General features: G+C 39.9%; 1 protein-coding gene across 3 annotated transcripts in view; it reads right to left on the reverse strand.

Moving 5' to 3' along the window:
- Window positions 1-11,096: 11,096 nt before the first annotated feature.
- Window positions 11,097-25,543, reverse strand: part of LOC116312198 (spermatid perinuclear RNA binding protein) — an 83,154-nt gene continuing 68,707 nt past the window's right edge. For 2 of the 3 annotated variants that reach the window (XM_039615186.1, XM_039615185.1), the window contains exons 9-19: window positions 25,222-25,333; window positions 24,452-24,549; window positions 23,209-23,314; window positions 22,429-22,512; window positions 21,685-21,893; window positions 20,023-20,175; window positions 19,628-19,762; window positions 18,705-18,845; window positions 18,091-18,220; window positions 17,351-17,404; window positions 11,097-11,751 (exon numbers count right to left, since the gene is read on the reverse strand). In XM_039615186.1, the coding sequence (XP_039471120.1) occupies window positions 11,657-11,751; window positions 17,351-17,404; window positions 18,091-18,220; window positions 18,705-18,845; window positions 19,628-19,762; window positions 20,023-20,175; window positions 21,685-21,893; window positions 22,429-22,512; window positions 23,209-23,314; window positions 24,452-24,549; window positions 25,222-25,333 (1,317 nt within the window). In that variant the 3' untranslated portion in view covers window positions 11,097-11,656. Of the gene's footprint in view, window positions 11,752-14,021; window positions 14,634-17,350; window positions 17,405-18,090; window positions 18,221-18,704; window positions 18,846-19,627; window positions 19,763-20,022; window positions 20,176-21,684; window positions 21,894-22,428; window positions 22,513-23,208; window positions 23,315-24,451; window positions 24,550-25,221; window positions 25,334-25,543 lie in introns of those variants that run through there. The other variant, XM_031729556.2, reaches the window with a different exon arrangement.

The raw sequence follows: 25,543 nt of genomic DNA on the forward strand, positions 1-25,543 counted from the left end.
ACAAACAACTTTACAGGAGTGCATACTGCATTGCATACTGGGACCTTTTATGATTATGTTTTAGGAGGAATAAGATGAAACGGGGAAAGAAAAACAAAAGGGAGGAGACTGCCCTGTGATCATGACGATGCTACAGATTAATTATGTTTGCGCAGTAAGAGGAGCCAAAACAGTAAGATGATAGAAGATAGTCATTAAAGTAAGCCGTTATAATTGTTAAGCAAAAGTGTTATCTGGATTCAACTTGAAGTCCAGTGAGAGAAACTGCTGCTTCTCTGTTTTAGGTGACTGTGAACTTTGATTTAAAAAGGCAGTTAAAAGCATCACCTTACCCTCTGAGTGTGTGTGACCTCACTCACTCCCATCAATATCTTCCTTCCACCAATTTCAACAAGAAAGGAATCACTGTTCCTTTTAAAGCTATTAAAATATCGAGAAGCCACAAAATGAATTAAAGCTTAAAACCTAAAACTTATTAGTATTTTGCTCCTTTATCTCCTATATCGCTTGAGTTTGAAGGCAGCATCTATAAAATAACACAAAAAAGCCTTACATGTCATTTTCCTCTTCAGTGTCTCGAATTGAAATTGAGAAAGAGATAAAAGAGGTCCATGATGTTGATATAATGAGACTTCTCTTTCTGTCCTCTTGGGAGGTTCTGAGAGTTTTAAAGATGAAAATAAACCTGTTTCTGCTGGCTAATTATGTCTTGTGAAAACAGCCTATCTGTCAGACACTTAAACAAGCCTTTTCCCTCGAGATGCATGGAAAGCTCTTTGTAGCTTGTACGCACTTTGGCTCCGGTTCTATCGCTCATCTTCTCCCTCAGAGAACGTGCCTCAAAATGATGGGTGCATTGTTATCTGTGTCAGGGATGAGCTATTTTCTGCCTTGGCCTCAGTGTATGATATGTGCAATGTGCACTAGTTGAACTGGAGGTCTTGCATATATCATTTGGAGTGTTTATAACTTAGATCCAGGCGATAAATTAACACCTTTAGTGATGACGGCAGTGGGGAGCTTGGCTCTGCAGCTGCAGATTGCAAAGAAGCAGGCATGAAAAGTTGGAAAGCCGGTAGCATACCGGGAGCTGCTGGAGGTAACAAACGCCAGCATTATGCAATCTGCTTCACACTTTATCCCCCTCCTTTTTCTACCCTGCGTATAGGACTGTAAACAAATGGCACCAAGCACCAAAATAAAATGGCACAGGGACTGCTGATGGGCGGTGTCTTGGACTTTCATGGTTGTTGATGTATGAATCAGGGATGGAACTCTGTGTGTCTGTCAGAGAATTTGCCTAAGAGGAGCAGCGTGACGGTGTTTTTACAACCTCATGAACTTCCTGGCACCTGATCTTGTGAACTCACACACAAGACTGAACTTGGCTTCTTTTGATAAGTTTATCTCTGAGACTAAATATTCATATGGCTTAGCTTCAGATGTCAAAGGGGTGAGTGGTAGGGTGAAGGTGGAAAAGTGGTCCACCCCGACTTCACTCTAACAGGTCTCTGGACCCTGTTAGAATACAGAATTCATAAATTCAACAGCAGTAAATGCTGCAAATTTAGTATGTAATAAAAAAAATATTCCGCCACAGTAGATTCCTATACAGGAATTCCTATACAGGAATCTACTGTCAACTACTGCTTTGATGATAGCTGTTTCTGCAGAGTAACATATTTGGAGATCTGCATGAAAGAACTTTCAGAATTTTAATTTAATAAATATGTGAAAATGGCTGACTCTTTAGAGTTTAAATTCATATTAGATTCACTGGCTGAACTGTACCTTGTATGCTATAGGAAATAAGCCATATGACTCATGTAACATCTGCTTATATCTTGTTGAATTCAGGTCGTTAGATCCACAATTGAATATTAGTAGCACAGGACACGTGATCACAGCCTGTAAACAAAGAAAATCTACTGGAATTAATAACTGAATCATTTCTAAGTGATTAGCCCTGCGACAGACTGACGACCTGTCCAGGGTGTATCCTGCCTCTTGCCCTAAGACAGCTGGGATAGGCTCCAGCGCCCCCCATGACCCTGAAAAGGATAAGCGGATAGATGGATGGATTTCTAAGTGATTTTTATCCTCACACTGCATTGCTACTCCCGATCTTAGGGTTTCCCTACCTCTGATATCCCACTTTAATCAGTGGGTGTATTAATAATTTAAATGCTCTGTCAAAAAAAATCAAGCTCTTCAGTCATGTTAGCTAGCTAGAAAGCAGGCTACATCATAAGTAAAATAAGTAGTTGATATATATATTGGCTAATAAGGCTCTTGAAAACACAGCCAGGGTTTTATACATAAAGGATTTAGCAGTTTGATCAAAGATGTAAGTTGTCTGTGGTTTTATTTTTAATCTCTCTGCAGCTATTTTGACTTCACCCCCTGCTCTCTGTTTCATCGATCATGTATCTGTTTGTGTTTTCTATTTTTCTCTTCTTCACGGGAGGGGAAGGAGACAAAGAAATGAGTGTTCACTTATTCACACTCAGTTGTAATCTAATTTTTACATAACACTCAGCCTCCTCCTTTATGGATGGTGTGTGAATGTTTGGATATTTTCAGGTGCAAAGGTGAAAATCCTGAGCGTTGAATCTTGTTAGTTTCATCTCTGCTGCCTCATTTGCTCAGGTGAGGATTGTGGAGAATGTAAACCCTCCACCGCTTCGGGAAATATATGTGCTTCGGTTAAAATTTCACACATCTCTGTTGTGGCCAATTACTCTGCTATCATTGCCTTCTTAATGAACAATTAAGCCTGAGGGTATTCTCGCAGGAAGCTGAGAGCCGTGACATTTGATTATCACGGTTTTTGAGTTAGATTTGGAGTGTTGAGGAAAAATATTGAAAACTTCCTGTCTAAAACATTTGCCAGTCATGATTTTGTGTATATCAGATGGACTAGGTGCCTTCTCCTATCAGTCTCAGTCGACCAAACCACCAAATCCCCACCTTTATATTTGGACTTAATTTTCTTATACATGAGATCACTGTGTACTGAGCTCACATTATGAAAATGGACTGAGAAATATGATTTTTTTAAAAAGTCAAAGGTGGTCATGTTTAAATTAAATTAATGAGATTTCAAATATGTTAGCAAGATGTGGATTTATACGTGTTATTGTAAAGATGTTAGAGCTGCTCTGCCAGTCTGCACTGCCAGAGGTCACAGGAGAATGGTCCGACTGCTTCAAGCTGACAAGAAGGACAACAGTAAGTCAAATAACCACTTGTTACATGAAGGTATGCATCTCTGAATGCACAACACATTTAACCTAGATGGGCTCCAGCAACAGAAGACCACATGGGAAACTGAGGCTACAATTCATATGTGCTCACCAGAACTGGACCATAGAAGATTGGAAAAATGTTGGGATCCGGGATGTGGTAGAACAGGAGATTCCAATCATGTAGCTGACAAATCTGCAGCAACTGCATGATGCCATCATGTCAGCATGAACCAAAATCTCTGATGAATGTTTGGTGCCTTCTGAAGTCATGCCATGAATGATGAAAAAAAGGGGACCAAACCAGTACTACCAAGGGGTAACTAATAAAGTGTGTATATTTTGCTACAAACTGTTTATGTGGTTGTGGCAATACATTGTGGATAATCTTATACAGTAAGCCAACCATAGCCAAATAAGTAAGTAAAGAAAAACAGATAGTTTTCTGCTTCCTCACTGTAGTTAGAGGTGTGATGGCATGTGCTTGTGCTTTGCATAACATGTCTCATTCACCTATTCACACACTTTTTTCTTCATCTGTCTAAAACTAACACACCAAAGAACGGATCAGGAGCAAATCAGGGTTTGGTGTCTTGCCGTAGGATACTTTGGGATGCAGCCAGGGATGAAACCACAGACCACCCATAAACACCTGCTTAATTAAAATGGACCTCTTTTGCTCAAATAAAGAAATAACACTGCAGACCAGTCAGTCTTGTATTTGTCAAAATATGCTAGAATGATCACACAGTTTACCAACCATACAATCTGGGTGTAGATCCCGTGTGGTTGTGGCATTCGAATAAAATAGCTACTCTAAATGTAGAGCTGATATTTGATGTTGTGTTGGCTTTAGCTGTTTGCTGGCCTTGTTAAATCTTCACCAGCAATGTTGTCATCTATAAACAGGCACTGATGTCCTCTGTCAGGGGGAGAGGAATGAGTCCTGTCCAATTAATCTGATTTGTGAGCATATCGCCGTTTCTTGTTACCAGCTGAAATACAATACAGGCCATCCCAAAAAGTTGTCAGCAGTCCAAGGTCATTTATTACCCCACAGTGTATGAGTCTGCACCTAGCATACAGATGACTCTGGTATTATATTGAGTCTTATTAGTTTTCCAGATTAGTGTGTACATAAGCGAGCGTGCACAAAGCCAGGTTTCAAACTGTGGTGTTTCTGCTTCAGTTGATTTTTAATCACGCACATCCTCCTCTACTTCTGAGCAGTCATTGTAAAACAAGTCTTTATAGAAGACAGTTGTTTCATTGTATTAAGGTTTTATCATGTTGATGGGAGCTGGCAAATGGAGCATCCCATTCAGATTTCTGACACCTCTGTCTGCATTTTCAAGGGAAAATAATACCATAAAACTGTACTTTAAGCCTGAATTAATGCATTAATTCTACCACAATTGACACAATGTACTAGTACTGAGCAGGGTTTAATTTGTCAGGATGGCTGTCATAGTCTGGCGAGTTTATGCATCATCATTACTGTCCTGTTTGCTTTCCGTCAGATGAAAAAGGTTTTTTTTTTTTTTTTTCCAGGAAACAGCGCGCACAGACATTTATTGCTGTGTTGGATGATTGGCAGCTATGGCTGTGCGTTGATGGTGTTGACTACCGGAGATGTCACTGGATACTCAGACTCAGCCATAAGCAGTACTGCTTTAGAGAGGACTGACAGCTTATATTTCTAAACCACTATGTGCTGAAACTCTTAGACAAACTTACCAATTATTGTCCATAACCTTGAGTCTGACATTATGGTGTGACATAAAGAAACCGTCAGACTTTGATCCACCATCTTTAAAGCATCTGACTTGAAACTGCTTTCATTTTTCAGCATGACAATGATTCTAAACACACAGACAATAAAAAGCATACCTGGATAGAAACGATCAGTCGTAGATTGGCCTCTCCAGAGCCCGGACCTCAACAATATTGAAGCAGTGTGGGATCATCTTAACAGAGAATGAAATATAAGGCAGCCAACGTCCAATATCAAATTTTAAAGTGTTTTGCAGCTTCTTTTGATTAAGACCTAGTAATTAAATAACAGATAAGCAATTAAATGATAGTAAAGTCCCAGTTTGTTTAATGATCTTCTATAGGAATTTCAGTAAAATGCAACAGGATATTTTCTATGAATTAACCAAAATATTTCCTGCTTTTTTCTGTAATTTTAGACATTTCTTACAATTATTATGTAGAAAAATTAAAAAATACAGTTGAACTTCTTTACCTTATATTCAGACATCTCAGGGATTAAACACTGACAGGACGTTTCACTGGTCTGTCCCACTTAGAAACAAAGTGAGCTGTACGTGGCCCACCATGTAAAATCTGTATGACATCCCTGATGTACACATTTCCGATGTTCATAACAAAATGCAAATAAATGATGGTTGTCTCAAGACTATTGCACAGTATTGTATTTTGGAAAAAAAAATCTAGATCTATTTTATGGTCAGGCCCTTTTGATAGGCATCAGTGTGAGACAATTTAAAAAAAGATACTCAGAAATCGATTCAGCACTTTCTCAGTTTTATTTTCAGTTCATCAAGCATTGGTTACTGTATGTCAAGAACAGTGACAACCACAGATCATCACTGATGTTAATGCTGCTACTAATTAAAACAAACTATACAGCGAGTTCAAATCACACTCATCATTCTTTATCAGTGGCCTCTGTTAAGCAGAACCTTGTAGAGTTTCACAAAATGTAACTTTGATCATTTAATGGAACAAATAGATTCTGTGAGCAGATATCACTTCATAAATTCATAGGCAGCATCATAAAACGGTGTATTTTATTCCCCTTTTGGTCAAAGAAAAAAAAGAAGAAGATATTTACAGGAAAAAGAAAACAATCATCACTCATGAGATGCTATTTTTGCCAAAACATCATTATTAAAAATTTAAAAAAGGGGAAAAAGAAATATGAATCCTAACAGGGTAGATGCACCCAAAACAATCCTTACACACAAGTAGTTCAAAAGATATATAGATGTATATATATGTATTTATCCATATATATTCTGTATATATGCTTCTCTACAAAAAACAAGTTTACTCTTTATACGAGTAAATACATTCTACTCTACAATCACCATAACAACTGTGTACATTCCCAACCAAAAGACTTTGATCATTTATCAGGAGGACGATGGACGTGAACAATCCATGAATTATGACCAGGAAGTATGCAACAACATGCTTGATGTGACTGCAGTGCTGTATATGTATGTGTGTATGCGTGCGTCTGCATGTGGGTGTGTTAATACATTCCCCACCGCCCCACCCTCTGACATAAACGCACACACACCCAGAGAAAATGATCTGTTCTGCAGTTAGTCCGTGCCTAAGCAGTGGAAACATAACCCAGGATCTATTTCTGCAGCTCTGCAGAGTTTCAGAATCACTTGCGGATGGACTTTCCGGGTCTTCCTACAGCACTTCTCCCGTTGCTTCCAGACAAATTTAGCATGATCCCCAGATTTAAACCCCAACTTTCTGTGCTAATGCAAGAGTGAGCAAGACAGGTTTTCTTTCAGATTTACACACAGGAGAGCATTCTTTCCCCCCTTCTTTCCTGACATTTCATAAGTGTCTAGACAGATCACATCTCTCACTTCTGAGACTGCAGAATGATCAGATTTGTGCAGCCAAGGCTTCGTAGTCTTTGGTGTCTAGATGAATCCCATTGTGTAGTAAAAAAAAAAAAAAACCCTCCTTGTTTTCCAAAGGCATTCATGCATTTTCCTTTTTGACCTGGCAGGAGAAGAAGAGGGGCCTTTGGGAAACATGGCTATATCTCCAGATATAAATGGGGAGCAAAATCTCTCTGATCTCTTAAACCATTGAACCTATCACAGAATTTAAACACTCAAAGCTCCTGCATGTGTTGCCATTTTTTTGAGACAACACTCTTTCTTCTTTTCTTCTGATAGCTTAATTTATCACACAGGTAACTGCCATTTCAACAAAAAAGCAATGTATGTACAGTGCTACAGACAGCCTAGTATAAAGCACTAATAAATGGAGCAGGTGTGGGTGTGTTTTCTCAGCTATACATGGCTCATATCCTAATGTACAAACAAGGTCCAACCACTTGTGTGACTCACATAGTTCACAAATACTCAATCCATGGAGCAAAGAGTGTCATGTCGACTCAATGCGCTTGGCTGTTATTGTCGGTAAAAGCTGAAATATTTACACATTTGAGTACATGTGTGCTTCTGTTGTTGTGTGTTCGTCTTGTTGCATACACGTGCGTGTCAGGTAGCCCTGAGTACAATGCGTGAGTGTATTGCTCGTGCGTCTTTTGTGCTTTTTAGATTTACAGGTGTAGTTTTTGTTGAACGCCCACCAGAGGCAGTGTAGATGCAGAATAACAGGGATGTGTCTGTGTGCCACTGTTTACTCGTTTATAGTGATCTTGGGGACTACTAGAGTAGGAATGACATTCATCAGTGGGCCTGAAATCCAGAAAAGACAACCAGTATGTTCTAAAACATTATTCACACTGACATTTCTTTTCAAGCTGCTCATAAGTGTTTTTTTTGTTTCCAGAAAAAACACATCACTGCAATATTTTCTACTCTGAGACACTTTGTGGTGGAGTACGGCTGGTTTTGTCACTGACCTAATAAAAGTGGAAGATATCTAGTCAGTTCCTCAGTCAGCCTCCCTTCAATCTCTCAATATACTAAATTTAAGTATATTTTGAATTTTTTCCTCTTCCCCTTTTTTTTCTCTCTCTCGATAATTTCTTTTAAATCCCCAAACAACTTGGATACTTGGAGTATATTTTCTTAGCTGAAACATCAAGCAGATTTCTCATCTCCTTACTAGATTACTAAGAAAAAATGATGCTTTTAGATGTGGTGGTATCATTTAGGAGACAGCAGCTCCCCAGTAAATAAAAAATACTGCTGACTGGAGGAGCCACTGCCTGCACATTCCCGCCAAGCTGCCTGTGCCAGGTTTAGACTGACCCGCTTTCTCTGTGCTCTCAACCTCGCCACCCTTCGTCTGAATACGGTTGTCCGGCCAACAGACTAAAAGGACTGGGTCAGTAGTCAGGGTGACTCCTCCAATGTGTCTGTACAGTCTGAGGGGAAATGAAAAGGTTGCTCACTGAGGTATGACTGTCTGCCTTATTAATGTGGGCCATCTGGAGAGTGAGAAAGGGGCAGAGAGAGGGAGATGAAGGCAGGGCAGGGAGGAGGGCATTTTAGAAGAAATTCAGCTGATAGAGAAGGTCTGTTTTCCTCACAGCTAACCTCAGAGTTATTCACCTCCACGTGAATTCCACATGTGAATGAAAAGTCAGAGCAAAGCCTGCTCTAAACTTTATTCTACACTTTGAGAGATCAAACTAGAGCAGCTCTCTTCTTTGATGGAAAACCACTATAAAAAGATTGAAAAGCAAGAAACAGTCATTCACAGCAAAGACCCACAGTCAATTAATAAACCGAGATCTAGTTTGTGTGAGACATCTTGACTTAATTGTGCTCCATGTCAGAGCAATAATACGATCCCGGCTCTTATTTACTCTTGTAAAGCCAGGCTGTCATTAGGATTTCAAACAACTGTAAATGAAAGTTTGAAGACTTAATAACTGTATGTTACAGATTATAGACACATTATGGGAACAGGAAGTACACAACAGCCTCCATTTTGCTACCCGACCTCTCAGTCGCACAATTATCACCATCCTTGCAAAAATTGTCAAGTTCTTTTCATTTTCAGCGTTGTAATGTCGCAAAATCTCACTCTAATTCGGCTTATTGTTTAGAAACGCTGACTTTAGAGTCATGCTGTGTCTATCGGCTTTTTCTCAGATGTCTTTTTTTTTTTGTTGAATCAAAGCCAGCAGAAACACAGGAGATCAAACTTGCGCCCAGATCAAGGGGAATGTGAGGAGAATCAAAGGTTTTTGATGCACATTTTGTAGCTTCTGCTGACTGACATCTTCTCTCTGCTAAAGGTTAAAAATAAGAAAGAACAGTGATGAAAAACCTTCAGAACCATGTAAGAAACCAAAAAAAACCCCAAACATCATGCACAGCAACGGCGATTTACATTTTGTGTTGTGGGCAAGATCCCTTGTACAGATCAGCCATCAATGAAAAGTCTTAAACTATCGAACATATTGATTACATACGCACTAATTAAGTCAGATACAGGATGAAATGTGGTTTGGGGGTGAAAGTGATTTGTGGCCTGCAGAGGTGCACAAGTCACACAAGCCTAGAGACAGGCAACCTTCCATAGCTAGGGAAAAATGTGTATTGAGTGAATGGTTGATGGCCATTGCCCGGTGAAATCAAGCACAGACAGAGTGACGTACTGAAAACCTCCTTTAAATTCGTCATTAACAGGTTGCCTGTAATTTGCGTGCAGAAGCAGATTTGTCTGCAAACACTCACCGACTGCTGTCCAAACGGTGGTGAACATGAAGTAAAGGGGATAGGTTCATCTGCAACCAAAGCAACCACAAGCCACGGGGTCATTTACCAGTCTCTAGGTCTGAGTGACTACAGCCTCAAACAGTGAACTTTACATGAGATTAACCATTTGGCTGTGTACAACCAGCAGATGTGGGCTGCCACTGATATCAGCTGATCTGGAGGGATTGTGCTTAATTTGATGCCACAAAATCAAATCGAAACAGAATCTGAATGAACTGCTTTAGAATTTACAGAGTTACCTAAACTGCCAGTAATTTTACAACATAAATTTACTATGTGCTATAACAGTAGCACTACACAATCAACTACTCAAAATTTTGGGATGACATGAAAGGTTCATTTGCCTTCCTTTACTGTAGAATTATGTCAAAAGTTTGTGGTCGTTGACCTGGTCATCTTAGCCTCAATATTTAGAGACACATGGCTTTGATCACATCCACAGATTCAACTTTTTCTGCCCTTATACAACTGAGCTGAACACCAAATGCGAATCTGATACTATCATTTTGAGTTAAGGTAACATGAGGCCAAAGACAGCTTTGACACTAATAACTACGTTCATGTACAACGATGATTAAACGTACTTCAATAACTGCATTCTCGGTCCAAACTCCTGATGACCCAAATCACATTTTTGTGAAAAACCTGTCACAAATATTAATTTGTATTGTATCTTTCCCAACCTGTCATGTGTTTTCGCTACCAGCAGCATCACTTCCATACAGCAGAGAACAGCCACAGAGAGCTGGAGGAAACTGTGTGTGAATGTGTGTGTCTGCAGAAAGAAGAAACAGTGAAGTGCCAGTGAGCTGTGCTTTTGGTCCCTATAAGGCTTGCGGGACGGAGCTGATGTGTGATCTGTGCTGAGGTGGTGGTGTGTCCATTAATGGAAGAGGGAGGAGCGTGTACGTCCAAGCATACACATCCTGTAACAACAGTATTCCCTGCCAGCAATGAGACTATAGAAAATGTGCTTTCTGACAGGAATAGTGTGTGTGTGTGTCAGTGTGTGATTATAAGTGTGTTCAGTAGCGAGCACCTCTGGTCCGGGCAGTGTAAACAAACCTCGGGCAGCAGAGAGCGTGCTCAGAAAGGCTCAGAAAGACATCAAAGATAGAGGAAAAGTAGGAAGGAAGGAAAGAAGGAAGGAAGCATTATTATTCTAACAGCACAGGTTATAGGAATACCAAAGATAATATTGCCTCTCCTAGAACTAGCTTCAATTGCTCAGTGTATATAAAATTGGAAGAAAGCTATACTGTGATATTACAGTTACATTACACTTTATAATTCTAAAATAATTTATAACAACAATAGTTATATTTTATAGAGTATTTACATAAATACATCATCATATATTAATATTGTCAACACATTGTTATAGAAATACACCATACATATATGTGTGTGTATATATATATATATATATATATATGTTATATTATAGCCACACGCACACATACATTGAATATACAATCAAAATAAGCTATTGCAATGCTGTGTTGGGTAAAACTTTGTTGGACATTCACATCTTCTCAAGTAAGTAAGTACGCTCAAAGAGAGGAGTTCAGGTGTATTGCTATAAGAAAGACCAGCCCAGCCCTGCACAGTCACAGCTGAACATTTCTCGTAAAATCCGAGTATTGCTTGTTGTAAAGTCGCTCTCCTCTGAGGAGATAATCTGGGTGAAGAGACGAGAAAACAGAAAGAGGTGCTTTGTGCCTCTCGGTCGATGGTTCAGATAGTTTCTGCCTTTTCTTTTTTTCTATCAGGAAGAAAGTTTCTTCAGTAGACTGATCAAACTGAAACCGTTCTGAATGTGTGAATCCATCAGCTGGGATTCAAAGGCAGCCCGCATTAGACGGAGAAACAGATGGGCATGTGTGCAGCCAGGTAAGTGTGAAGAGCGCCTCCAACAATGTGCTGCCTCTAGAAGTCAGAGAAGAGATCCTGTGGACCCAGATGAATGATAAAAGGGGCGATGGTGCGCGGCTGGTAGAAAGGATTGTCAATAAATAGACCACCTGCAGTGATGAAGATCAGAGAAAAAGAAAGATTGACTAATTAGTACACTTTTTTAAAACTTCTGTGTCTTTTTTTTAAGTGGTATATAAGTATATTAACTATATGAGTGTATTTAAAATAGTGCAGAATGTAGAAATGTGTGTAGAAATGTCCTGTATATTAAGTTAAAGCAATAGTCAAAACACTTTGGGAAATATTCTTAATGGCTTTTTTGGAAGATAAGTAGATGAGAAGATCAATGCCGCTTGTCTAATGAATATGAAGATGCATCCAAAGGACACTTAGTTTAGCAAAAATACTAGAAACAGGGGGAAACAGCGAGCCTCTCTCTGTCCAAAAATTGTAAAATCCATCTAGGGGCGCCAGGAAGACTAATAGTTACACTTATAGTTTATTTAACACACTGTGCTAAATTGTGTTATCGGGATCTGTAACATCTCCCGTGGCTGTGGAGCTGATTTTTCAGACGAAAACTGGTTGCTTTAGAAGAAATGTACACTTTCCAGTCAGAACATTAAAACAAGTGTCTAGTGAAAGGTCCGTCTCACTGGGTCGGACCATCGTGATAGGACAGAAAGACAATGTGCCTTATCACACTGCAAAAACTGCTGAGGAAAGGCTCGGGGAACACAACAAAGAACCCAACGTTTTAACCCAGACTGCACAGTCCAAGAACAAGCCTGATCCTTGGGGGCACCACCATGCAATCAGACTCAAAGGGTTGTCTGCTGGTGTCCAGGTGGCAGATATAATTGGACACCCCTGGGGATTCTATGTCCATGTCCTGTAAAGATGCACAGAGTAAGAGACTAAAGACATCATGATAATGTAGTCTCTGCGCTTTAATTTCAGCCACATTTCTACCATGCGAGCTCCTGAGCTTAGCTTGGCTAGCTGTTTCCCCTGCTTACAATCTTTATGCTAAACTAATGCAGCTTAAAGTGCAACAAAGCCATAAAGCATATTTCCCTAAATAGTAAATATTCTCTATGGATCTTTGGGTCTTTATGCATTGAAATAATATCAACCTGAACAAAAAGAATAAGAGAAAAAAACGAACAAACACAAAATGGAAGAAGTGGAAATAGTCTTCAATCGTATAAGATTGAAGTTAATGTCTCAGAAGGACAGAGATTATTTAAGGGGTTTATAACAACTCAGAGGAGCTCAACCAACCATTGGACAAGACATTGGGTCCTCTCATCCAATGGCTGCGCCTCATAGCCGTAACCATGGAGACGTCCTCGAAGGGGGGTGTGGTTATCACTTGCTGGTTGGATGACCAAGACGTGGTTGAAGGGCCACGGGCAGAACTCTGTCTCGATTGGCACTCTTTGACTTGTGTGTTGATGGAATAAGCTTGAGTTTCACCTTCACTGCACTCTATTTACATCGAGCCATTTTCCTCTTAGTTATTATTTGTAAAGACTGTTTTTTTTCTTTACAGTCATCTTATAGAGGATAGTTTTAAGCTCAGGTTTTAGTAGTATTATTGGTGCTGGTGCTTAGCATCGAGGGAAAAAAATGAGCAAACACAACAAATGATACTGGCAATGACACTGAAAATTATGAAACAACAACATGAAAATGCTAATGGTGAAGTATGATTTCATTTGCATGCTTTTGATTATGTAAATGTCTGTGATCAACATGAATTTTTGATGGAGCTACAACTCGAATGTCAGGCAAAGATGAAAAACACTGATTTAAATGTCTGTGCAGAACATATTATGTTTATTATTTGTAGGATGATTTATGCTAGTGAGTTTCTCTTAAGCAATGTCAGTATTCTTCTGTTGTAAAAGACTGCCATTAGCTCACATGACAACAAATGCAATACTGTAGGCGTTAACTCTGAGAGCTGCGGGAAACCTGCCGAATATTAATTCCACATGCAGTAATGAGATCGTGCAGCTGAATGCAAGATGGAGGATCTAACAAGGGCGTTATAAATTCATCATTTGTCGTCTTTGTCTTTTTCTCTGAGTAATCTTTAAGCTGAAGGTCAAAGAGATGAATTGAGAGGTGACGAGGCACTGAAATTCAATATTTGCGAATGCATGAGCTTGGAATATTAATAGTACTAGTACTATTTATAGGTTTAATAGTGTAGGTTTTATAGTACTATTTGCAGGTTTAAAAAAAGATAGGTAAATCTGTCTACGTTAGGTGACATAAGTACAAATCCAGTCCAAACAGAACCAAAGAGGAAGGCTACTCTATTAAGTTCCTTCATAGCTGAAAGCCTTTAAATGAGATATACAACAGGAGCTGTTCAGCTTTTATTGAAGATAAACTTTATTTTGCAGCATTGATGACTTATTCCTATACATCTTTCACACCGCTCACATTATTGTCTTTGTACACAGAATATGTGTGATGTGTGTGTCATATTGCAAAGGATATCATCGTCTTTAGCAAGGAAAGAACAAAATAACAAAAGGCCATATATATATATATATATATATCTGTATATATATATATATATATATATATATGTATGGATAGATAGATATATTATTATTTAGACTCATAGAATGAGGTAACAATTCACAGTACAAATCCTTCAAGTTTTTAAATGTTTTTATATCTTAAGAACTTAAAACCTGCAGGGTTTTTAATATTCATAAAAGTTTTTGGAACCAAAAACAATATAAAATAAGCAAAAAAGCACTTTTACAAATCTTCAGCTCAAGTCCTTAATCCTTTCCCCTTCGTCATACTGTAAAAAAGGAAAAAAAAAGAAAAACTGTCTCCATTCTACAGAAAACCTAGGTGCATTTTGGTATGGCGTGTCTCTTATGCTAAAAGAAGTGGTAGTGGGGGACGGGGTAGGCGGGCACTTTCATGACAGGCAACAGAAGCATTCTCTTGGGCAAACCTAGAGGGGAGACATGAGAAGAGCATAGCTCTGCATGAGTTCTGGGGAACAAATAACCAATGCTCACTATGCTAAGAGCATATCCATCAAACACCCGTCACACTAGACAAGCAGGTTCCCAGAGGTAGAAGTGTAACTGCGTGAGAAAAAGCAGGAATGTATGCACATGAGGTGACAGCCTTTATTAGTGGTTTATCACAGAAGACAAAGCGGGAGTTAAAAAGATTTAATTTAGTGCAATTCTGTTAATTTCGGTCCATTTGAGTCAATTTAAAAGCGTTGACTCCACGATCCCGTTATTTATTGTGATTTGGAATATGGTGACCAGCAGGGCCTTTAGACAATCAGACTGGACAATCCAAGATTTTTTTCTAGATTGTAAAGGCAGTAATAATTATGCCAGGCTGCACTAGAATTTTTTAAAAACATGTTTTAGTCAGTGTGACTAATCCGATAACTGCTCTTCATCGCAACAATCATGCTAGTGTGTACACTGGTAATGTTAATAATGATGATCAAGGCTTTAAAATTAGGAATGAATGGGTAAAATAAAGAGAAAGAATCAACTGAAAAATAGTTCACTAGCTGGGCCCACGTCCTCATTTTAAGTTTGACAGCGTTTTAGTAGGTAACAGTGAATGCTTTGACATGAATTGAGCTGTGGTTTAGGGAAGGCCTCAAAGGGGACTGGCGATGGCTCCCGGGCCTGGCAGATCCCCATCTACTAAATAGAATTGAAGAAGTTGAAGAATGGAGAAGAAGGAGGGAGGGAGGGTGGGGCACGTAAATGAGAATGATCGGCTTGCAGAACTAGGGGAACCTATATAGATGACAGCCGGAAGGAGCGTGTTTGGAGGCGTGATCCTGCTCCTGAAATTCCGATACATTATCTCCAAGTAATGAAACAGAAGCTGATGCTTGCATTGTTCCGTAATGGACACTGTAGTAATAAATCTAACAGCTTTTGAAATAATCAGAAGATAGATAACCTAAAGTAAGTGTGGCCTTAGATTGAGTGGAGCTACATTATCAGGCTGCACCAAGGCCTGTTAGAAGGGAAATATTTTTGAACTGTGAGGAGACACAAGTGACTTTGGGGTTGCGTCAGGAAGGTCATCCGGCGTAAAAATCTGCCAAATCAAACATGCAGAGCTACCTGCTGTGGCGACCCCCTGCGAATAAGTGAGCAGCCAAAAGCTGCTTTTTATTTTTTTACCTGTTATTCTTGCAGAGCTTTTTTTTTTCAGGGTCCAAGAATACAAGTGCAGAGATGGAGACCAAAAACACTAAAGAGAGATATCAAACATTGTGCAGTTGCAAATTGTGTGGATGAAACATTTCGTGTCTATATTTTTCTCCAGTTCAATGCATATTTTTAATCTCCACTGAACTTCCTACTTACTTGTGGGAAGGTGCAGAATAAGTTCAAGGTCAGGACTAGTTATACAAGCCAGGATACGTGACATGTTCGGATGAGTAACGGGTCAAAGGTGCACACAGTATGCAGCAATTTATGTGCTTCCACAGAACATGCAGGGCATTTAATAGCCTAGTTATGCACCACTGTTTTTCAGTTGCTTAGTATGAGGCCAGCTTCTGATGTATTCTTTTGGTAAACAATAACTATTTGAAAGCGCCAGCGAAGGCAGACTATTTTAGCAAGGAAAGGTGTCACACTAGCATGTAAAAAAAAAAAACAGTTGAAACTGCCTGGGAACTAACACTGGGTTCCAGCTTTCACAAACATATAACTGAGGTGGATTTCATTTTCAGGGATGCTGGGTTCTCAGGGGGGTATTACAAATCTGCCTGGGGCCCTCAAGGTAGTTTCTTCTAGCACATAAGACCCTTTCAAACTAGGCTGTGAGATGGACGGCGAGGCCTCCTAGTACTACATGTGAAGTCCCACTGCACAGGACTCAGTCTGTTGAGGTAAATGTGTATGGAGTGGGTTTTTCGCCAATACCTATGCTATTGAAGGTCAAGTATAAGTATATATTATGTCCTGCGAACAAGAAAACAGTGTAGCAGCAGTCCTACTGATGGAAAGCTGGTGTGTGTCTTAAAAGCACTGGCAAAAAAACATTTGGAACTCGTTCTATTCCTTCTGCTAATCTAAACAGAAATGTGGATGATGGCTCTACAGACAGGGCTCAGGTTAATAAAAGATTAATAAAAGTCAAGAAACAAGGTAACTATTCAAATATTTTTTATAGTTTTCTACTCTTATGCATTTAAACTATTTGAAGGCAATGCCGGAAGGTGTGTTGATATAAACACAATCAGGATTGTTTTTTGGGTGATTTTAGGTGAAAGCCTGAAACAGACGACAGCACTCTGTGCTGATAGAGCAGCAGTCCAACCATAAGAGATGAGGGTGTGAGAGGCAATAGGCAGATTAACACATAAGGACTGAGTGGACAATTAGCCAAAGCACAGATCTGATTGTAGAAAGACAACAAAGAGATTCAATGTTAAACGCTAAAACTTTGATCTTAATGGGGGTCAAGATTTTAAAATCATTTTGAGAAAAGAGAAGAAATGGATATAAAAAGCAGTCGAGGAGAAGGGCTGTAAGTGTAAACCTACTGAAGATTCATTAATTTACCCACAAATGGCTAGAGTGAGAGAGAGAGAGAGAGAGAGAGATGGAGGGAGGTTACAGATGGAAAAAGGAGGCTTGAGCTGATGAGGAGTGGACGTGAAGAGGCACGTACCGTACGCAGGAGCAGCTGCTGCAGCAGGGCTGTAGCCATACGGTGTCCCAAAGCCTGTTGGGAAAGAGGTTACAAGGTCTAATTCAATTCTGCGCTTGTTAAATCCAAAACTAACACACGTTTCAGCGTTTGTGTAACTTCAGATTACTATTTTGGCCACTTTGAATTCTAGCAGACAGCTGTGGGTTTAAAGTATGAGACCTAAGTAGATGCTGTACTCTTCAAGCATAATGAAGATAAATCTTGCAGTGGTTTTTATGCTACACAGTTTATCTGCTCTCAACAAATTACTGCTATCCCCCTTTCTATAGGTGACTGTAGGGTATTTGTGATATTTTTTTTTTTAACCACAGGAAAATAAGTAAGCGGCCTAAAGCAGAGGAAAATGTCAGAATTTTAAGGCCAAGAAAAAAAGAAAATGCCAGATCTGCAGAAACTGTCATGTCAAATAAAAAATATAATATAAAATATGGTTTAGCCAAGAAATTCTGTACAGTGGTAAAATGGGAAATCGGCAAGCTTGGGAACAGAGATTTGAGTTAAAAACCATATCCAGTATATTTGATGTGCATTTTTCGAAGAAGAAAAATGAAGATTAAGATGCAAAATGTTAAGTGGTTAACTGTGCTAGCTGTGTATTATTGATTTATATCTAAAAACAACAAATGCAACATTTACAGTGTTGCAAACTGGTGACTTTTTCTTTTGTCACATAACAAGACACAAAATCCCTTCACTACCTGGAGTGACATATCCAGGTGCAGCTGCACTGACGAAGGCTCCTCTTGCTAGGGCCGCTCTTCCTCTTCCTCTGGCAACCTGAGCTGCTACTGCTGAGGCTGCTGCTGCTGCTGCCAGGGCTCCTTTGGTCTGAACACAGGCACAGAGTACACATATTAACAATCACAATGTCAAGATCAGAAGCTGGCCATAAAGCTAGAAAGATGTGTGTTTGAACCGCATGAATGCAGTGGTACTGTAAGAAGATATTAAATCAAACATGCATGTAACACTGACAATGTTCTAATGCATTTGGGTCTCATTTTTTACAGATCTATATGGGAAATAGTGTTATTGACAACATAAGTGGAAGAGGGGTGATCTCATAAAAGTACTGATCTGTTAAACTTGTTAAATCAGTCTAAACACAGTGTTATTGATTACTGATAGAGGAACACATTGGGAAAACTCTCCAACTGCTTTTTGATCAGAAATGGAGTATAACAGTAATGCAAAATAGGACAGAAAGACTGGTTTAATAGTTTATTGTTGTTTCAGTGTAAATGCACATGCTACAGAGTTAATTGGGGACTTCTGTGTCAGGGTTGTGCTGCATAAGTGTGTCTCTCCTTACTTGAGGCAATATCTTCTTCTTCTTGTTTGCAGCTGCATTGGGACCAGAGAAGAGTTTTTCCAGAGCTGCTAGGGCAGCGCTGGCCTTTGCTACCTTTTTGTTGGGGCCTGCCCCACGAAACTTCTGCCCGTCGACCTCTACCTAACATGCACACAAATATTCACAGAAATGTGTTTTATGCTTAGGGAAAAACAAAAGAAACACACTACATTTTGGACCTGTAATGATTTATAAACAATTAATTCTCTCTTATTTTATTGATGTAGGTCTTTCTACGGGTATTCACACTTTTTATAATACAAATCTGTTAGAGCTAAAAATCCCACAATGTGGGCCAAAGGCAACGTTTTTTGAAGTCATCAGTGAGTCAGTCAGCGAGTCTTGCTGAACAGGACGGCTTGTTTAAGGATGCCCTGCTGTCAAGCAGGCCTGCTAATCAATCAGCAGAGCGATGGAGCAACCAGGCATGTCGGAAAACAAACCACCCCACTGACTCTACCGGGTGACGAGTCTCTTTCTGGTTGTGTACAATACTGCGCACAAGGCTTGAGACCTCATTTCTTTATACATGTATTTTGATAGGAAATAGGTGCACTGATTTATTGAAACGTGCAAACAAAAATGGAAATGTATTATATATGGTAAAAACTGACTACAATTCTAACAAGCTTGAAAGCCAATATTTGGTATGATCACATTTTTAAACACAGCCTGACCTGGGACACCGGCATAGCTTACTGGGTTGAGCAGACAACCCATATGCCATAAGGCTAGTGCATATATATAGATACAACTATATAAGGATTCATAAAACTGGACTGACTGAAAATGACTGAAAAAGCAGGCAATGTTAAAAGGCAACTTTTTAAAAAAAAAAACTTTTGCTTTTGACAAGATCTATAACAAAAATATTTTTCTCTCACCTCCATAACAAAGCGTTTGTCGTGGCTGCCTCCACTCTCAGAGATGAGCTCATATTTGAGGCCTCTTCTCTTCTCGTTTAGCTCCATGACAGGATTCTTTCCACTCGCTGTCAGTATGGGACCCTGAGTTCGCACCTGAAGAGTGAAAAGGCATTAAAGTAACTTAATTTAAAAGTGGGTTCATTTATTTATAAAATAACAAATATGACAGTTAACATGGGAGATGAAGCATGGTATAAAAATGTCAGTGCTTTAGGTGCGTTTCATGTTAAACCACACTGACTTCCTATTATACTTCAGTAGCTCAAATCAAATCACAATTTACCAGATTAAAAAAAAAGCATTTGAACTAAGCGTGTGCTTTCATTTGTTGACACACACTTCTCATTCCCTACCTCAAGTGTGTTGGAACTGTCTGAGGAGTGTGTTGGGTTATTGCTAGTGTGCGAGGAGGTCTCGCTCTTCCCCTCACTGTCTGACTTCTCGTCTGAACTCATGGGGTCCAGGTCTGAGTCAAATCCAGTCGGGTAGCCCATTGCCTGGAGAACCTTGAGATCGAAGGCAAGGAAATAAAAATAAATGTAGGAAAGGAAGGAAAAAGGCAAGCAAAAACACCTAAAAGAGCTAATATGCATTAAAGCAACAAAAATGAAAAATAAAACCTTTAAAGTGACTAATCAAACAATCTTACATTGCTTTTGCAATATGAACATGATTTCTGATGAACTCATTTATGTTCCTTTATGTCAGATCACTTCATTCTGAGAAGACTGCATTAGTGTAATCAGGCAAAAACGATCGAGTTAAAGAAGCATGCTGAGAATCTATTTCAACCAATATTTCTTCTTGAGGCAGGAATACTGCAGTATTAATGGCTCAGCTGTACAATGGATAGCTGATTTGAGTATCATATCACTTTAATGTAAGTCCTTGACAAGACAGCAGCACACAGACAGGGAGAGGAGAAAGGAGGGAAGGACGTTGATTGTGTCACAGCTGCTCAACCAGCCCCTATAGTAAGAGTATATGTGAGAGAGCGAGAGCAGGAGGTAAAGAAACTGAAGGCGAGAAAGAGAGATCAAAAGGTGAGCACATGAGAGAAAGGAAGCGAGCAAGAAGGAGAATAGAAAAGAAGGAGAGGTGGGGAGAAAGAGCCTTTTATGGGAATGGAGCGGACAGCGGATTATCCCAGCTCTGTGCTCTGGAGAGCCTCTTTGTTCACAACCACTTTGGGATTACATGGATTTGCCCACCTCCATCTTTCCTCGCACACACAAACACATCAGCAGGTATACGTAGGCAAAAACATATTTGTAGCCACACAGGTTTGGCGTCAGCTGGAACTTATGAAATTTTTCAGGGAGCCAACTGGAATCACCACCTTGAGGCCTCAGGCTACTGCCAACCTGTCAAGTTGGAGTTTAAATGCGTGCTCATCCAGACTCATATGGCACGTGGCCTGAAGACTTGAATAGGTGGTCCCCAAAAATTTGTGTCACTATTTCAGCATTTGATCAAATGTGAAATGTGTTCACAATCTAAATCTTCTGCTCCTCAGTTATGGCACTGAATAATGGCAAAGGTGTTGTTGAGTGGCAATCCAAACAGGTTTTGAGGTCACAGTGACCTTTAGTCAGTTCATCCTTGAGTCCAAGTGAACGCATATGTCAGACATTAGGTCACAGCAACCGCGAGAGGCATTAGAAATTATTGTCTTCTTATAACAAGACTATTTTTTTAATTACTTTGTTTTCTCTATATGTTATTCTATCCATCCATTTTCTTCCTAATGGTGATGCTGGAGCCTATTCCAGCTGTCATGTGGTGGGAGGAGGGCTGCACCTTAGACAATGCCAGTCTGCCACAGGGTTAACATATAGAGATAGAGACATCCCTCGCTCTCACATTCACACCTGTGGCCATGCAACTGCTAAAGAGAAAGGCAGCAGCCAGCAAGTTGAACTCAGAACCTTCTTGCTGTGAGGCTACATTTCTAACCAACCATGTTAAAAAAACATAAAGACACAAATGTAATCAAACACAGAAATCAAGCTTACCTTGACTGCAACGTGAAGCTTTGCAGTCTTCTTAGAGGATCCAGAGGCTTCGTAAACTGTTCCATCTAGGTCCACAGACATGGTGAAGACTGGAGCATGAACCGGCCCTGATTGGGACAGCAGGCGGTACTGCAGCCCTGGCCGGATCTGGTTCAGCCGCATCAGGGCGTTCATTGGCTGGTTGGAGTCTATGGCTTTACTGTCCAGGACTAAGGCCAAAAATAGGTAAGAGAGAGTAATAGTAAGACATAAAGCAAACCAGGGTACATTTAATAACTGTAATGCAAAAGTTATAAAAGCTGAAATTGGACAGAGTAGAGAAAAATCAGGGTAATTTGTAATGTTTTTCAGCATTCTGCCAAGTTGTTTTTATGAGGAATAAAGGCGCCTTTCTTCTTTAATCACTTTGATCCTTTTAGCCAATATATAGAAATGCCTCTTTGCCTCCATTAGCTGTGGTTCATCTTCTCCTTGTACAAAGAAAATGCTAGGAATGGTCGGGTGGCCTACTAAAATGTTAACAATCAATAGCATCGATGTGTCTCAGAGGAATGAAAAAGGGAGGAAGGGAGCAACAAAAGAGAGACAAGGTGAAGATAAGCGAGGCTTCTCTGTAGATAAAATCATGAAAATCGAATGATGAAAGAACATTTTCTAATATAACATACTTTGAATCATATGCACTGTTAGGCTTTAAAATATAACAAGCAGACTACAATATTAGATTTGTCTTCCTCCTTGTACCTTTTCTTAGATTCCTCTTCATCTTCTTGATGAGGTCCTTGTCATCCATGGCTCCATCTTCATATGGCCTTTTCAAACCTAACCCTAAAATCAAGAGGCACAGATAAACACAGAGAGAATTACTAATCAGTCACTAACTACAAGAGATGTTTATGTCAGCTCACACGTGTGGCACTTGTGTATGACAGAAACACACAAAGGCAATGTCACAGAGAACAAACGATACAAGAGAACAAGCACAGGACGGATGAACACACAGAGAAGATAAACAGAGCCGACAGGCAGACCAGCAAACAGTCAAACAATGAGGAAGACATACCAGATCGTGCCCTACGTGCACCTTAATCCATAAATGCTTTTTCCATGTCAGCATCAAAATTTCAAAAGGCCCGATTCGATTTTCCACGAAAGTCACTTTGGCTATGTGCCAGCTCAAGATCTTATGAGATTTCTGTGAGTCTCTCTTTTTCCTGCAGAAAGCATGCACAACCTAAAGCAATTTCACTAAAGCTAACATCCTTGGTGTGGCACTGGAGACAGGGTCAATAAAAAAAACTGAGAAAAAAAAGTATATAAAATACCTACATCACTGAAGATAGTTTTATTATGATTAATATGTCAGCCTTTCTGAGGATGCTGGCAGTGCTACAGAAGTGCATAGAAAACACATAATACACCCAGAAAGGTCATGACAAGTGTGAGAAGACAGCCAAGGCCTTGTCTGATCCAGAACTTGATGGGCAGGCAGAACAGCAATGGGGAATAAAAAAAGGTACACACCTTCTTTATCAGACCACGGATATTTCTGTGATGGTTTATTTGAGGGAAGAGGCTCCATCTCTAACACCTTGTAGATCTGTCCGAACGCCATGAGCCTGAGAGCGTGCTGTTGAACATAAATCACACACAATACACAAAAAGAAAGATGATGAAAGCTGAGAAATGGATTTGAACCGAGACAGATTTGATGTCAACAGAGGCACAGCGTGCAGTATTCAAGATGTTTACTAGCATTATAAAACATTATTAAATTATTTTAAAAATAGTATAGAACATTACAAAGGATGCAACTGGTGGAGTTACTCTTTAAGTCTAAATAAAGAGAGTCAAAATATCCTACAACATTTAACACATATCTGAGACAGAAGAACTGTTCAGATGAGGAGTCACATATTCTGCAACAATCTTAACCTCAAGAAAATTAACTTAAACAACAATGGACATTTTATACTTAAGTGAATCTGCAATACTTAGGAGTATAAAGCTGGAGAATGCATGGGCAAACTTCTAAATATACAGAAAACCCAAAACACTTTCTTATCTTGCACCACACAGCACCAAAACTGTACCCAAATTTAACCATAATGACTCATTCGTCTTTATGTTAACTTATCACGCTCAACGTCTTGCACGCATCCCCAGTCTACACAAACAGATAACCAAATGGCACACAGAGACTCTGCTAATATAAATCTATTAGGGGGGTAGAGTGTCTCAGATATTAATGACACCTGGTGCAGCTCATTGACAGAACAGCTCCCTCTCTCCTATCTGCTCTTGTATCTGCTCCAATGCAATTATCCCCATTGACATTCCAGCCTCGTCCAGGCTGCCTTCAAAAGGAAATGGACGGCAAGATTCACTAAGCCACGAGGCTCAGAGGCTGCCCTGCTCGCTCGAGTGTGTGTGTCGAAGGACACGACGGCACACGCACACACACACACAAAAATACCACACACGCATAAATACTGTCCTCGAGGTGTCAGAGATGGATTTATGGCTTGCAATGGCAATAGTTTCCCACACCAATCATTAAAATGCGGCACCACACAGCTCTTTCTGGTGACTGAATGTATGTGTGTGTGTGTGTGTGAGCGTGCAGAATGAGTGGTTGGGGCAGCAATGAGGTCTTCCTGTCTTGCTAATGGGCATATTGCTGAGTGATTCCCACACACTGCCAGCTCAGGGCAAGAAGTAATGGGTGATAGCGATGCCATAGTTAAACTACATTGTACGTGTGTACCTGTGCACTGAAGGTAATGTCCTCAGCCTGCTGGTCAGTCATGCTGGCCAGTGTGTTTGTTGGCTCTTTCTCACATGGGTCGTGTAAACCTGGGCCTCCTGGGGGAAGTGACAGAAGATGACACACAGACATGCTAAGTCAGTCATTGTCACTTTCTGTGCCGACGGTGCAGCTCAGCAGCATTTAATTGGGCTTCACTTTAAAAGAGACAGTGAAAATCTTGAGAATTAAAATGAATGGAGAAAAACATCTTGTAGGTAAATAAACATTCTCCTTCTAGTGTGGCATACATTTCCCTTTGAATTAAAATGGGTTATTTTTTATTTGCAGTTTGTTAAACTTCCACTCTTCCACTTTTTAATAGCTCCTTTCAGTCCTTCAAAGTAGGCACTTGAAAAGCACCAGTTCGAGAGGAGAACACTGGTTTTCGATCCAAAGTAAATTAGCTTTATTCAAAGACAATTTTACCCAGTGATGCAGAACACTTTGCAAAGAAGCCATTAAGCTAGCTCTAATTAAGATGCTTCCATAATGATGACCTGCCTCAGACAGCTGTGCTCTGCTGGGTCATTTATAATGTCTCGACCTCTCTTAAAAACAGCTCAAAAATGTGTCAAGCAGAGCTGTGATATATCTCCTCATCTACCCACATTAAGAACTTTATTTAGCTCTCCTCATAAGAAACGCCAGAAAACTGTATGAAAATACATCCTCATCTACTCAAATCTTTGCAGTCACACATTCATTCATGAATACACCACACCAAGTACCTGGGAGCAGTATGCCTGAGGCCAGACACTCCATGACTCTGCGCAGTGCTTCTCCTGCCCCAAGGGGTCTGTTGCAGGTGGCAATGGCTTTCTCACAGATAAGCTCCAAGGGCTGCGAAAAAAGATGACATAAAAACAGATGAGCATGCAATAATAGAGAAATGTGGGCGATGTGTCATTAAAATGTACATTACATTCACTGACCACTTTGTTATTAGGTACACCTGTTCAACAGAAATTTCGAATCAGCCAATCACATGGCAACTCAGTGCATTCGGCATGTAGACGTGGTCATCAAGACCTGATCGAGTTCAAACTGAGC

This window comes from Oreochromis aureus, linkage group 7 (assembly GCF_013358895.1).
Source record: "Oreochromis aureus strain Israel breed Guangdong linkage group 7, ZZ_aureus, whole genome shotgun sequence".
NCBI classification, from domain to species: domain Eukaryota; kingdom Metazoa; phylum Chordata; class Actinopteri; order Cichliformes; family Cichlidae; genus Oreochromis; species Oreochromis aureus.